The following is a 15,158-nucleotide window of genomic DNA, read 5'->3' as shown; positions in this document are numbered from 1 at the left end:
ATAATAATGAGACCAGCATGTTTTTAGTGACCGAAAATATGTAATACATTTTAAACCACTTAGTGGGGAAAGTAGTGAGAACCGTAGTATCGAAGAGTTGGTGGCAGCCTGCAAGATCAATACACAGATCACTTATAGGTAAATTGCTCGGTTTAGGCTTATTATTGTTGTATGCTATAATAATATAACTAAATAAATAAACACATTGAAGGCCGGTACACACTAGACGATGTCTAGTGTGCCCGACCTAGTCAGCGACAGGAGCCGGCATTGGCAGAGCAACGGCGGGGCCATGCTGCATTCTACAGCATGGCCCTCGCTAACGATATCGCCCATTGGACCTGCAAGCAGGGCCGACGGTGGATGTCGCCGAAGGTGCTGAGATATCGCGCACATCGTCTAGTGTGTACCTGCTATGTCGTTCCGATCCGTCTAGTGTGTACACTGCATTAGTCTGAAACTTACATATTAGTCTTAGCTGGTATAGATTCTTAGCCTTCGGTGTGCCACTTAAAACGGTCTGCAGCGTGCCAGGGGTTGGTGAAACCTGATTTTAGACCAGCAGATGCACAAATAACGGAGTATTTGGAACATGAATTGTATGGGATATCTGAAACCTGTAGTAGGGCTAAATAAAAATAAATAAACTAACAAAATGTGACTTAAGCTGGGCATACACGAAACAACTATCGTTTGGAATGAGAACCTGCTGGTGTGTAACAGCAAATGATAATCGTCTGTTTGTTCCCATGTATTCAGAAACAGATGAATCGGTTGGTCCAACTAAAATAAACCAAATCTGTTTGATTTCTGTCAACTAGTTGGCCAACTAACGTTTCAGAGTAGGGTGAAAGTTCTGCACTACCAACTCCCGACTGAATGATTTGTCTGCCATGCTGTGGGGACACCCAGGCAGGCAAAGCCAAGTGCTGGTTACAAATTGTGTGGGACCCCAGACATTTTTTTTTTCTCTATTTTTTACAAGTAGAAGTAGGCAGACAGTGTCTGCCTACTTATGTGACATCACAAAATTGTTCATTAGGGGAAAAAAAAAAGTTGTCTGGTCTGCTGAAAAAGTTGCTATAGTGTGTGAAGTACCTAGTTTAGTTGGACAAACAAGTTAGTTGGATGGAAATCTTTGTGTATGGACACCTTTCACTCTTACAAATTGGTTATGTGTGGAACTGTTAAAAGGACATTTCCATGTGCTAAACATTTTTCATTGAGTATTTCTGTTTACTAGTTTATTCCAAATCCATTTTACATTAAGTGCTTTTTGTTCATATAACTATCTCTTCCTGGTTATTCTACTACTCCCTATTATAAAACTGGGTTGGGTACAGGATTCCGGCGGTCTGGATGCCGACTGTCAGAATCCCAACAGAATTGTACAAGTCAGTGGTTCCCAAACTGTGAGACGTGGCACCCTGGGGTGCCTTGGGACACTTTCAGGGGTGCTTCAGGGTGGTGGTCCAGCACCAAATAAAATGATTTATGCTCAATGTAATGTAAATATGTGGACAAACAGAAGCTCAAACCTGTCCACCAACACATAACTGACCCGAAGGATGACAGGTAAGCACAATTTACTTCACTTTACTAAAAAATTTTCTGAATTTCTCAATAACAAACTTTTGGCTTAGGGGTGCCGTGAAAACAATGCTGACACTCTAGAGTGCCGTGATTCAGAAAAGTTTGGGAACCACTGGTATAAGTAACCCTAACCAACCTTTTCCATAGCGTAACCATAACCCTCCCCCTATGTCAGCTTTCGGGATTCTGGAGCCAGGATTCAGACTGCTGTAGGGATGCTGATCGCTGGCATGCTGACTGTCGGGATACCGACTACATCCCATCAAACTATATGTAAACAAAACTATAGGCTTCAATCCATTGTACATCTTTTCTATGCTATGTCACTTTGTCTTTAGAACAAGTCATCTTCCGATGTGTCTGAGAGTGAACCCAAGAGATTTGATGGCACTGGATATGATAAGGATCTAGTAGAAGCATTGGAGAGAGATATAATTTCACAGAACCCCAATGTTCGATGGTGAGCATAGCAGTAGTGTGCTCTGTTTGTACTAGGAAAAGCTATAAAGAGCATTATATTTTCACTAAATAGTAATATGATTGAAGTACAGCTTGCACAATGTATGGGTGAGGGTTCATGTTTATAAAGTATAGATAAGAGGCAATGTTTAAGTTTAACCTATGTTGTGCTTTTGTGTCCAACTATGTTCCTATTATACTAGGAAATCAACCCTTCCTGCATAGGCCTAACAAGCCCAGTAATACTCATAGGTAGATTTATCAAAGCTTCTAAAAAGTGCAACTGTTGCACATAGCTGCCAATCAGATTATAGCTACCATGTTCTGGAATGTACTCAATGAATAATAACTAAAATCTGGTTGCAATGGGGCATCATCTTCTCTACGCTTTTATACATTTTGATAACTCTATCCCTTAGTGGCTTAAGTTAGTAATAGATCTCTTCAGTTCTATAAAATAACTTAAGCAGGGTACACTCTGGAGCGACTGGCATTTGTTCTGACATCGAAACGAATGCCCTTGAACAGGGATTGTCTGTACACACTTGAACAAGTTAATGAACGACTGAGCGATCATTGTTCCGGCCTTCATTGACATACCACAGGTCGCTAGCGATATCGCTAGGTTTGATGTGCAGCAACCATCGCTAGCGACTGTGGGAGCGCACAATCGCCCGTACACATCAAGCTATGTAGGCGATTTCTCATTACATAACGGCAAATTGACCTGACATCACTCCAGTGTGTACCCAGCTTTATCTGGTCATGCTTACATCCAACATTTTAACAAGGCAGTACATGCATAGGATGATACAGGAACTTGCTACACTTGCGTGTTTTATTAGTAGAAATGAATGTGTTTGCTACAAGTATGGTGTCTGTCAGCTGAGGAAAAATGTATGTTTAGCAGTTTGTCGCTGTGATGCGATGGGAGAAATCTCTGAATATCCTTGTTATGGATATGAATATTGGTTCGGGACTTTAGGGTCTTAAATTGGCTGATGTATACAGGAGCAGGGATTATGAAAAATGGTGTTTGGTATTCAAGTAAAATCTTAAACATATGGCAATTCATGAAACATTAAATAATATTTCTGGGAGAGGAAGTAAAAAACAAAAACTTTTATGATGCAAAGGAGAACATCGAGATAATAGAAAAAATACAGAGGTGCTGTGATTAGGTTAGGTGTATTAATAAAAAAGCTGGGCAAGTTATTTAATTCTGTAAATTAATATTCATATGGATGGCGTATATGGTTTGGCAGAGTGCTATATGTGTTAGTAGTGGAATAGTGGGAGTTGGACAACTGATGTTAACAGGTCCAGAGGTAAAATGATGTACTAGGAGGGGGAGAAAGGAATAGCAAGAGAATGTAATCAAAGTGTATAAATAAGCAGGTATACACTAGTGGCCAAAATTGTGGAAACCTTTTGGAAAATGTGTGCTTTAGGCTTTAATTGTGTATAACTGCATTATTTTTAAAGAAAATCCTATGAAGGTGTATATTACTGGAAAGATAATTTTCTACACAATATAATGCAGTTCACTGCAACAAGTTATCTATATTGCATAAAAAGTTATAGCTAAATAAATATAGGGAGCACATTTGTTGCTACTAGAATTTTATAGTAAAACATCTTATTTAGTTGTTAGATTATAACTAAATTGTTCGCTGTCTTTTTATGTGTTTTTTTTACTTTAATTTCTTGAAGTAAGCTGTGTAACTTATTTAGGATGACAAGCAAAGTAAAAAGAGTTGACTATTTTACGTGAAGAAGGTAACCAAAGGAGGCATTTCAAAACTGTGGAATAAGTATCAACAGACTCAGTCGATTCAAAACCAAACTGGTAAAGGTAGGAAAAGATCCACAACACCATGCTGTGATAGAAGAATGAAATAAATGTGCTTGAGTGACAGAAAAAACTTATCTCAAGCAATTCAAAATGGTTTATGTGAATGTCGTATAACCATCAGTGCCAGGGCTGTTCGACGCAGACTTCAGTATTTTGTATTAAACGCCAGAATTCCAAGGAAAAGGCCGCTTTTATCTCTCAAACAAAGCCCCTTATTCAATTTGGAGCGAAAAGCCGAAATCGGTGAAAAAGTTTCGCCGATGACTTCATTTCGCCAGGCGGAAAAGTATCGGCGTATTCAATTTGAAAGACTTTGCGCCTAGGCGGAAAGTCAATGCAATGAACTTTCGCCTATGAATAGCAGGCGGAAAAAAGTGCAGAATTGGGGTTTTGGGGTGCAACGTTGCGGGAGCCCCCGTGCAGCCTCCAGACAGTCCCCCCCCCCCAAAGGTTAACTGCGTCAAAAAATGTGTAAAAAAAAGACTTAAGAACACCCCAAAAAAAATCACTTTCATTTTGGGGGCGAAAAACAAAATGTTCGGGGACAAAGTTAAAAACTAGCGAACTAGACTCCAGGGGGGTCCCCAAGTATGCCCCAGGTTTTTTTTCCTTTGCAGGTGTTTGCGGCAGGTGGATTTTTCACGATTTTTAAAACTGTATTTTAGCAAATTTAAAATATGCTGCCCCCCATTTTCAAGTACCCCAAATTTGCAGGGATAACTTATTTTCTGCAAAAAAAGCCTCCAAAATACTGTACTTCATCACTTATACAAAAACACTATTTAGCACCTATTGAGCCCGTTTAAAAACACCAAATACCTTCAGCAAGCCAAATCGGGGAGAACCATTGTGAACCCCCATGTCAGAGCATCTTTTGGGGGGTGTCAGACTGTTTTCCACAAATCTGACAGGACTTTCCGCTTGTTTCAGTTTCGCGGGTCCCGTTTTCGCATCCTTTCAAATTGAATACGGGTATACACGGGGACGCGATACAAAACAGGCTAAGTAGGCGGAATGTCCGGGAGGAGAAAAAGTATCGCGGGTGCGAATCAAATTGAATATGGGCCAAAGACAGAAAAGATTAGAATGGGCTAAAAAGCACGTTAATTGGTCAGAAGAACAATGGAACAGTGTCATCTGGAGTGACGAAACCAGACTATCCATATTTGGTGGTGATGGAATGAAATATGTCCACAGAAGAATTGGAGAAGATTTGCTACCTGAGTGCACAACACCTACTGTGAAGCATCCAGTCAGTGTTATGCTGTGGGGATGTATGAAAGCAAAAGGTGTGGGACAAATTTTTATGATCAAGACACTATAAATAGCAGCAAATACATTAGTGTTATGTGGGGGATGAGGGCAGTTTGTGTGAGCACACACAGCTGCTCTGCATGGCAAAGCAGTGGGGATTCAGTATGATGGTTCAAATCCCAACAGTGGCATCCCGGCAGCACTGAAAATCCGGATCGTCCCCAGATAAGTATTCTCTAACCTATTCTACCCCTAACCCTCCCTTAGGGCTGCCTAACCCTAATCCCCCCCTTCCCCGCCGCCTAAACCTATGTTCCCCGGGGGGGTTCCTGACCCTGTCCCCCACGGGTTCCCTAACCATCCCACCCCCCAGCGGGCGACTGTACGCGCCAGTCGCCCAGGTTACCTTCGATCGGTAAGCCGGGTGTCTGGCTCCTGGCGTAGGGAAAATTACAGGCGTCGGGATGTCGACGCCTGTCATTTAACCCTTGCCGGGATTATACAGTCGGGAAACCGGCGGTCGGAATTCCGTCCTTCGGCTTCCCAACTGTATCCCAGCAGTGGGTACGCATCGTGTGAATAGACACTGTGCACATGCACACAGCATCTATTCATAGTGCAGAGAGAGTCTGGGGGCAGCCCAGCATCTCTTAGAGTACTGGGCACAACCCCACAGTGACTGAAATGGTGGTGCTGCAAGGCTCCGCCCCTTTCCCGTAGGCTACACCCCCTTCATTGGCGTAAGTGTCCCTTAGGCACGCCAAGGGTCCCGACCCACTGGCCACCAAAGTTAGGAGGTATGTAATTGCAGCAAAAGGCTTCCAAACTAAGGGCCTGATTCAGACCCGCTCGCGAGCGCATAGCAAAGACCTTCATTCGCTCCGGAGCTTGCAGCAAAACGGGGCGGCTGTCGATGCTGATCGACAGCTGGCCCCGTTTTGTAGGCGGATAAGGTGGGGTGGCTGAACTAACGGAGTGGGGTGGCTGAACTAACGGAGGCGTTCCCGAAGAAACACCTGCCGCTTGTGGGCGGCCCTACTGACATCACTCGTGATGTCAGTAGTGGACTTCCAGCTCTTTTAGAGCTGAAAGTCCACTCGGCATTGCGAGTGCTGAGACCCTACCACACAGCTGTGTGAGCGGCCTGGAGGCCGGAATTAAAATAAAATAGGGACGCCCTGATTCACAAATAGGGTGCGCCTCTGAATCAGGCCATAAGTACTAATTGATATTGTGCAAAACTAAGAAATGTACTTTCCCACAGTTCAGTATGTATAACTGTTTTCAAAATGTAAAATTTTGTTATAAAGTTCGTTGTATTACGTTCTAAGAGAAATTGCCATTGTAATAATGTATGCGTTTTGGTATAATACTAAAATATATTAGTGCTATAAGCTTTTTTAAACTTGAAAAATGCACATTTTCGAAAAGGTTTCCACAATTTTGACCACTACTGTAGCAGTAAAAGTATAATAGCATTCATATGTACCCATCAAAGTGAGTGAAATATTTTTTATTTTTATGAATATTCAGGAATATTAGTTTACATGTAGTAGTTTTATGTACAATTGTGGTGACTTTAACTAGATTATTAAACTATTCACAAATAAATTTTATACAGATGTAAGTAAATTAGATCAATAATATATCAGAAATAGAAACAACTATTATAAAGATGTAAGTAAAAATAATTTAAACGATTATGAAATTGAAGGATTGAGAATTATGTAAGTAGGTTATAAATTGAGGAATACTAGTGTGAATAAGTAAAGTAACTGGTTAGTTGAAAATATTGCAGGTCATAAATGGCATGTCCTATAAATGAAAGATGAATGTTTCTATAGCCATGTTTGTTATCTTAACTTTCTTTTGTATTTGATTTCTGTAGCCCTCATTGGTCTCTTGTTACAATTAGAAAAACATAGATAAAATATTAAAAATAAATAAAATAGAGTTTTACCCTTTTTAATATCGTACGGCTACATACAGCATTTTGTACATACTGTATCACATCCTGATGTAAAACTGCTTTTTCCTTTGGGCTGAAAAGAGATTAATGTCCATAAACTTCTGTCTGTGAATATAAATACAAAGAAACATAACAACCAAAACAATTACACAAGTAACAACGATCCATACATAGAGGAAGATGCTTCATACATCAATAACTGTGTAAATATTTTACATAAATCTCTCAACGTGTTAAAATCATATTTTTATAGTTTCCCGATTTTCCTTTTTTTCTCTACACATAGGGATGACATTGCAGACTTGGAAGAAGCAAAGAAATTGTTGAAGGAAGCTGTGGTGCTGCCAATGTGGATGCCAGAGTTCTTTAAGGGAATAAGGCGACCATGGAAGGTAATGCCATGCCGAATAAATATGAAGTTTGAAGAATTGATAATCTATAATATTCTATATAAAATGAGAGGGTGGACTAATTCGCCATTGCTCTGTCCAACTTCATCTTTACCTTTATAAAAGGGTGTGCTGATGGTGGGACCGCCAGGGACGGGGAAAACTCTTCTAGCCAAAGCTGTAGCAACAGAGTGCAAGACTACATTTTTCAACATTTCATCATCTACGCTTACATCCAAATACAGAGGAGAGTCTGAGAAGCTTGTCCGCCTTTTGTTTGAAATGGTATGTACTTACTAAACTGAGAATTAGTGAACATAATTGAGTAATGTCAAACGCGTGCGCCGAGAGGGGAACGGGCGGGTACAAAGTGATAGGCCTTTTAGGGGGCCTGGGTCAGCAAGGGAAACTTGACCATCTAGGTACACGTCCCAGACAGGACCCAACCATGTTCCCTAGTATCTGTGCCTGGCTAATATCTTGGAGGCTCCCAATGTTAAATCGACATTTGGGACGTATTCCTGTGTCATGACACTTGAAGAAGGAAAAAAAAAAAGTCAAAGTATGCAACAAGTGTAATATATTAAATAAATGTTAATATTTTCCATTTGATTGATAAGAGACCAGAAGGGAAATATTATTTTTATTACTCATTCTGTAATTTTTCTCGGTCCCGTGTATCACGCAGAGTTTTCCAAAATTCCAGAAGGACCAGTTTACTGTAGTGAAAGTTTTTCTGGTTTATATTTTCTACCAATGAAGTATTTAAGACTTGGACATCAGAAAAAAAAATTGTGGTATAGAAACTGTTCACGTACAGTAAATGTCCCGCGCGTCACACAGAGAATCGCCCTAATGTTTTTTACTTGTGATTACAACTTTTAGTAGCCGTCCACTCTTGGTACTTCACAGTTTCAAATGAAAGGGTCAGTCCTATTAGGTAGGAGTTGATGTTACAATAGCTTAGAGATGCTGGCAAAACTCAGCGAGTCCAGAGGTACCGTAAGTGTTGCATATAGCTTTCACGCACCACGTGCAAACTCATGGCTATTATGATCGAGCTCTATGTATATGTGGCAAAGGCGGTACTGCTCCACAATTCACTGAGCAGCTGTTTGCACGACTGCCGAATCATTACCTTAGTTGAGTCCAAATATAAAGCACTAAGAGACCTCAGTTTTAGATATTTTATTAAAGCTGGGTATAGGACTGATTGAAGCTGGACCGGGTGTGGTATGTAATGTCTACATTTATCATGTCAACAAGCATCAGGTCGACATGAAATGTCAACATACAGCATGTTGACAGTGACTATTTCGACATTCACAATGTTTACACGGCCTAACCCTCCTGGCGGCGCCTAACCGTAACCGAATGACGCTTATTTCACATAGTAATATTTCAGATGTTGACATGTCAACATATTCCATGGACCATGTGACCGGATCCCGACTGGACCACTCCACTTTTGAAACGTTTGCAAGCCTTTACCAGCCTACTGGTTTTGTCTGACACCCCAGTCCTCCTGGCAGAGGTGTATATTTTTGCTAATTGCACTTTTCTCTTTAGGCACGGTTCTATGCCCCAACAACCATTTTTATTGATGAGATTGACTCCATATGCAGCCGAAGAGGAACCTCAGAAGAACATGAAGCCAGCAGAAGAGTTAAAGCAGAGCTTCTAGTCCAGATGGACGGTAACTATTGTTTTGTATTTCAGGTCTCCGTTTCGTTATTGCTTCCTAGTCTATTCGCCCTGCTTTTTGGTTTCATTAATTCACAATCGCTGGCTTGAATTAATTTAATTCAACACCTACATTCGTTTATGATAAAAAAAAATTATGACATCAGCAGCATTTTAATGCATGTTTCTTTTTAAAAGGAGATTCAAAGAAATTAGTTGGGGGTGTACTTCTCCCATCCTCCTGCTATTGCAAGCTAATATACATTGATGACACCCTGACCTAACTTAATGCTGTATTCTCATGTAAGTAGTGGCCAGTGTTACTTACATCACTACACACTTGAATATGCCTTTTAGCAGCTCTAATACATTGACATTCCCTTACAGAGCATGCCTGAGGCATAATTAAGTTCAGCATATCTATTGGAACAGTATCCTTTATTATTGGATATGTTTAGCATTTCTCTATATACAAGCCAAACTAGTCACATCTGCAGAGTACAATGCTGCGTTGGTGATCCTCCTCAAAAATTTCCGGGACTTGTTGTTTTTTCAGTCACGTCTGATTATTATATTATTTTTTTTCTCCATGCATCATATGATGATAAATCATGGGATACAATGTAGCTGATTATGAAGGAAATATAAGTGTATTATCTATGCCTTAGGTGTGGGTGGTGCATCTGAAAATGATGATCCCTCTAAAATGGTGATGGTCCTTGCAGCCACCAACTTTCCATGGGATATTGATGAGGCTTTAAGGAGGCGTTTGGAGAAGAGGATCTATATCCCTTTGCCATCAGGTAGGTGCGTTGTCCACCAGAGGGCTGCACACATTGCCTTCCCAAGTCTGATAAGTGCTTTACAAGGTGTTTAGTTTTTTTTTTTTAATTGGTCAGCAATATGACATGTTCAACTGTCGTTCAAAATACCTTTTTGAAGTGTTTGTTACTTATGTTCACTAACATACAAGGCGATGGTTACTTGTGGGTCCATACACCATGTAGAGAGGGGAGAAAGAACAGCATTATAGTAGTGTAGAAAAAATATGGCTTTTGTCTTTGGGCCTGATCTAGAGATGGACGCAGTGTCGATGTCTGGTACAGTGGAGCGATTTTTGGCTACTGCACAGTGCGGCGATGGGTTTGAGGCAGCAGTCACATGGAGTATTTTTTAGCTAAGTGAGTGACAGGTAGTCAGCGTTTGGGCTTGGTACCGGGGGTGGCTACAAGTGAACCTGGAACCACTGTTATCATGGGTTCCAGTTTACAATAACGGGGGTTCCATGTTCAAATCCAAGTTTGTTTGGTTTTTTTTTTACGTTTTTTTTTCTTTTCCTCTTAATTTTTGTTGTCATTCTTGTTTTTATTTTACATTCAGATTGTATATTCACATTTTTAGGACTTGTTTTCCACAAACATAAAGTGATACCATGAAATAGAGCTGACCATGTTAGAGGTTTGCAATCTCTAAGAAGTTCAGCAACTTGTACACTTGCTTGTTTTTACATTTTGTGTTACACCTTCTTTTATTAACCTTCCGTGAACCAGGTGGAAAAAATCAACATGGCGAACCATGTGGGGTAGCTCATTCCCCATACTATACTTAGCATAAGTATCCAAATTTTGTACAACAGTAATTCAGACTGTCATAGCATTGATTCTTGTCCATTAAAGTATAGAAACAAAATAATAAAAAGGGAATGAACTATTTAATCTTTTAAAACAAGAAAACAAAAATAAAACTATTTTTTACGAACTAAACTTATAAATCTTCTAGTAACTACTTTTTTGAAAAGATCTTTGAAACGCATTTGAATCAGTCGTTATTAAAAATTAAACTTCTGAACTAAGGGCCTAATTCAGCATGGATCGCTATTCTGCTTATACGCAAGCTACGCATTTGCTAATATGTAAATGTTTGCATTCGCATTGCGATCGCAGCCTGATATAAGGATGCCCACTTCCTTCTTCACATCCGTATACTTGGGAAACATAGCTAAACAATCGGTAACATCGGACCCATACGCACAGTTGAGGCAGGTAGGACCTGCCCTCCATCACCACCCACAAACGGCACTTCCTGTCAATCACTCTGCCATGCAGTGGCTAAATCGCGCACGCGCCCTGCGATGCATGTGCAGAACGCAACAATTCGATTGCGTGCGTCTAAGCAACTGCGTTCCTTGCTGAATCAGGCCCTCAGTCTTAATGAGATCAGTCTTGGCTGACATCAAGGCAGGTGCCGAACCAGGTAGGGTGTAAGATGCCCACATATACACTTTAGGCATGTTTACTCGCTTCGCTAGCACTTGCCCTATAAACTACGTCTCTACGCAAACTGGCAACATCGCAACTCCAGCTACACAAATGGCAACTTGCACAGAGAATTTTTAAAAAAGTTAGTGTTATTGCATCCTGTGATTTACTAAAACCTAAAAACACAGTTTAGAAAGCAATTGAACTATAAATAAAGCACCATTGATGATTCTTTGTACATATTATGCGGCGGCTGTAGAAACTGTAGCAAAACCACGTCAAGCCTGAACAAATAATTGGCCTGCTTTGTAGAAAGCTCTGCACAGATCCTGATAATCTGAGCACACTTTTGTGTAAATAATTGTGAAAAAAAAATAACAAAATATTTTGTGGCTTAAGGTGCTTATCCATTTAGCGATATTTGCAGGTGATTGCACGATGACGACGTCGTTATCGTGCAAATCACTCATGTATTGGGCACATTTAGGTCGGAAACTACCAGCAAGGCGTGCGCCCGCTGGTCGTTTCCGACATCTATCATCGCCCGTACATGCTGGTCAACATAACGATCATGTCAGGTCCAGCATGTACTTGGATGATGGATGTCCCTAAACTGAACGACTGAACGTCCAGTGTAGACACATCAGACATAGAAACGACAGCACGATTACAATGTTGTCATTGTGCTATAGTTTCTATGTCTGGTAGTGGATAAGCACCTTTAGAAATTGATGGCGTTGACGGTCAAAACTGATGATTAGTAAATACTGTATTTTTAGACCCTAAACTGCTGACTATGTCAATCAGTTTTTTGCTTGGCAACCTTACCTGTATGGTGTATATTTACTAAAGTGCAGGCTTTTAGAAGTGGAGATGTTGTCCATAGTAACCAATCAGATTCTAGCTATTATCTTCTAGAAGGTGATAGATAATTAAGTAGAATATGATTGGTTGCTATGGGCAACAACTCCACTTCTAAATACCCGCACTTCAGTAAATATAGCCCTTAGTGTTGTCTCCTAACACCCTTAGGCCACCTAGCAGCCGTAGGCTAATACATTAACTAGGCTACTGGGGATCAGACAGCCAATCCCCAGCCCTGTTCCTTAGGAAGCAAAACCAAGCTTTTTTATTTTAGATTTTTTGCCTCACTCTTCAGAACAGAAAGGACTAGGACATCTATTGAAAGAAGCCCCTTCACCCGGGTGGACTTAAATACTCGCACATCAAATTTATGTTCCTCCCTGACTTCTTCATTGTAAATATTTATTCACTAAATTATATTTATGCCAGTGAAGCTACTTATTCTGGAAAGCAAATCCACATACTTTACTCTCACTGAGGAGGCTTTATTGTGGATTGACATTTTATAGTAACGAGTGAAAAGCTAAGGTTGGGTATGAAATACCGACGGCTTTAAAGCCGCCAGTTCAAAATCTGCCACCGGCTGTATAGTTAACCCTAACCCTCCCTTGGGGGTGCCTAACCCTAAGTCCCCCTCGGGGGTGCCTAATCCTAACCCTCCCATAGCTAACAACTCTCGACACCCGGCTTACCTACGTTCGGTATACCGGGCGTGGGGCTAATGATTGGTGTCTGAATTTAGACGCCTATCTTTAGTCCCAGATTATATGGGCCATCAGATCCCCATATGCCCCCCCCCTCCCCTCCATCTGTATGTCTTGTTTTATGGCCCCACCTCATCTGTATGTGCAATTTTGTGCTTTCAGCTGTGGGAGCGGTTGCTCCCCCTACACGCCTGCTACCTGTGCCAGTGCGTCTGGCACATCCCCACTTCTACTCACATTATAAGGTTAGGTCCCACAAGGTTCTCTTCTTAAGGTTCTGCTTTGATTATAGTACACTTGCTGAACCAATTCACGTATTCGTCTCCCAATACAAACTCTACACTAACCACAGCCAAAACTACCATTCCCTTTCTCTGCTCCCTCCCAGAGTCGCCACTTACCTTACTATCAACAGCCCCGCTCACTCTTCTAACCACATCCAAAATCTCTCCCAATGTTCTTGCCCCCACTTTCAAAATTGCTACTATCTGCCTTTTTCTTACCAAAGATGCAACAAAAACGTATCCATTCTCTCGTGTCCAGTCTTGTTCTATCTGGCATTCCCCTCAGTTATATATCCTTAATGTTCTCTGAAAAACGACTTTTGTATTAAAGCTTACCCTGCTTCCATCTAATCTACTCACACTGGGCTATTCCAATCTGCATTCTGAGCCACATTTGCGCCTCTTATTTCAGGTATAGGGCCTGATTCAGATTTAGGAATAGAGTAAGATATAGCAAGTAATTATGTACCTGGACAAACCATGTTGCAATGCAAGAGGAGCAAATACATACATTTATTGCATGTGGGGTAAATACTGTTTGCTTTTGCATGTAGCCCACAAATGCTGGACAGCTTTATTTTTACACTGCAATTTAGATGTCAGTTTGGACACACTCCCCTTCTAAATCTCTCTGCACAAGTTACAGCTGCCCCATCTGCACAGTTACTTACTTTTACTCCCAAATCTGAATCTGGCCCATAGTTTATTACATTAGATCAGCGTTTTTCAACAACTGCCATGGCACACTAGTGTGCCGTGAGTGGTTGTCAAGTGTGCCGCGGCGGTCAGCTCAGCGCACTAGTACTGTACTGTGTTTTATTCCTGAGGAGGCCATTGTAGTGTAAATATATATATTTTTTTTATTTGGTCATGCACGCCGGATGGTGTGCCTTGGCAATTTTAAAATCTTGTGTAGTGTGCCTCGAGATGAAAAGGTTGAAAATCACTGCATTAGTTTGTAAGCTCCTTCATGTGCATGGCCCTCCCTATCTTTTTTTTTTTTTTTTCATGTCTGTCTTTATTTTGCCTAAGTTTCAGAACAGGCAGAATTGGGCTGAAGGATTTTGGGGCTCATGGCTGCAGCCATAGAGGTTACTAGGTGCTAAATGGTGCCTTCATTGTACTTGAACTATGTCATTGACTATGGTAACTTGTAGATCTTTGGGGTATGTTTTGGAGGGCAACTGGACTCTTTAATTTTAAGATTATCTTCAGGGAAGGTAATATGGTTGCCAAATGACAGACCCAACATTAGTGCATAGAATACATTTTATTTCAGATTTCAAAGTAGATCTAGTCCCCATAGAGATTTCAGAGAGACCAAGCAATACAGCCCTATATAAAATAAGCCATGGCAGGTTACTCCACATGAGGACTTCAAGTCAGGGATTTAGGCTGCAGAGAGAAAAAAAAGAATCCCATGGGTTTTCCAGGTTTTTTTTTTTTTTTTTTTCCCAGTGGTGTCTAGAGGTTTTTTTTTTTCTTTGTTCTGGAGACAGTTCTAGTAAGAAGGTTTCCAGATTTTCATAAGGATGGACCTTAACAACAGCAGATGCATGGGTCTTTTATCGGTTATAAGAGAATTCATTGAATATATTAAGCCATTCACCTGGCAGCAGAGTTAAGTTTCCCATAGCCAGTGGCACTACAGGATGCAGCGGCCATGTTAGACAATGTGTAGGTGTTGTTGAACCAGGAAATAATACTTAGGGTTTCTGTTAATCAAATAAGCACAGGATTCTACTCCAGGATTTCACAGTAGAACACTGAGAGGTAAATTGAACAATGTATGCCATGTCAACAGATCTATAGATTTGTAAGTTCAAGTTGGAAACCCCGTGCTCTA

At 40.8% G+C, this 15,158-nt stretch overlaps 1 protein-coding gene across 1 annotated transcript in view; it reads left to right on the top strand.

The window, feature by feature from the left end:
- Positions 1 to 15,158, top strand: part of KATNA1 (katanin catalytic subunit A1) — an 80,297-nt gene that overhangs the window by 47,935 nt on the left and 17,204 nt on the right. Inside the window, exons 5-9 of the mRNA XM_088456086.1 lie at positions 1,932 to 2,053; positions 7,417 to 7,522; positions 7,646 to 7,804; positions 9,089 to 9,215; positions 9,871 to 10,005. Of these exons, the coding sequence (XP_088312212.1) occupies positions 1,932 to 2,053; positions 7,417 to 7,522; positions 7,646 to 7,804; positions 9,089 to 9,215; positions 9,871 to 10,005 (649 nt within the window). The remainder of the gene's footprint in view (positions 1 to 1,931; positions 2,054 to 7,416; positions 7,523 to 7,645; positions 7,805 to 9,088; positions 9,216 to 9,870; positions 10,006 to 15,158) is intronic.

Source organism: Taudactylus pleione, unplaced genomic scaffold (assembly GCF_031769625.1).
Source record: "Taudactylus pleione unplaced genomic scaffold, aTauple2 ptg000006l, whole genome shotgun sequence".
In the NCBI taxonomy this organism is placed as follows: domain Eukaryota; kingdom Metazoa; phylum Chordata; class Amphibia; order Anura; family Myobatrachidae; genus Taudactylus; species Taudactylus pleione.
This window is presented reverse-complemented; position numbering and strand designations above follow the sequence as displayed.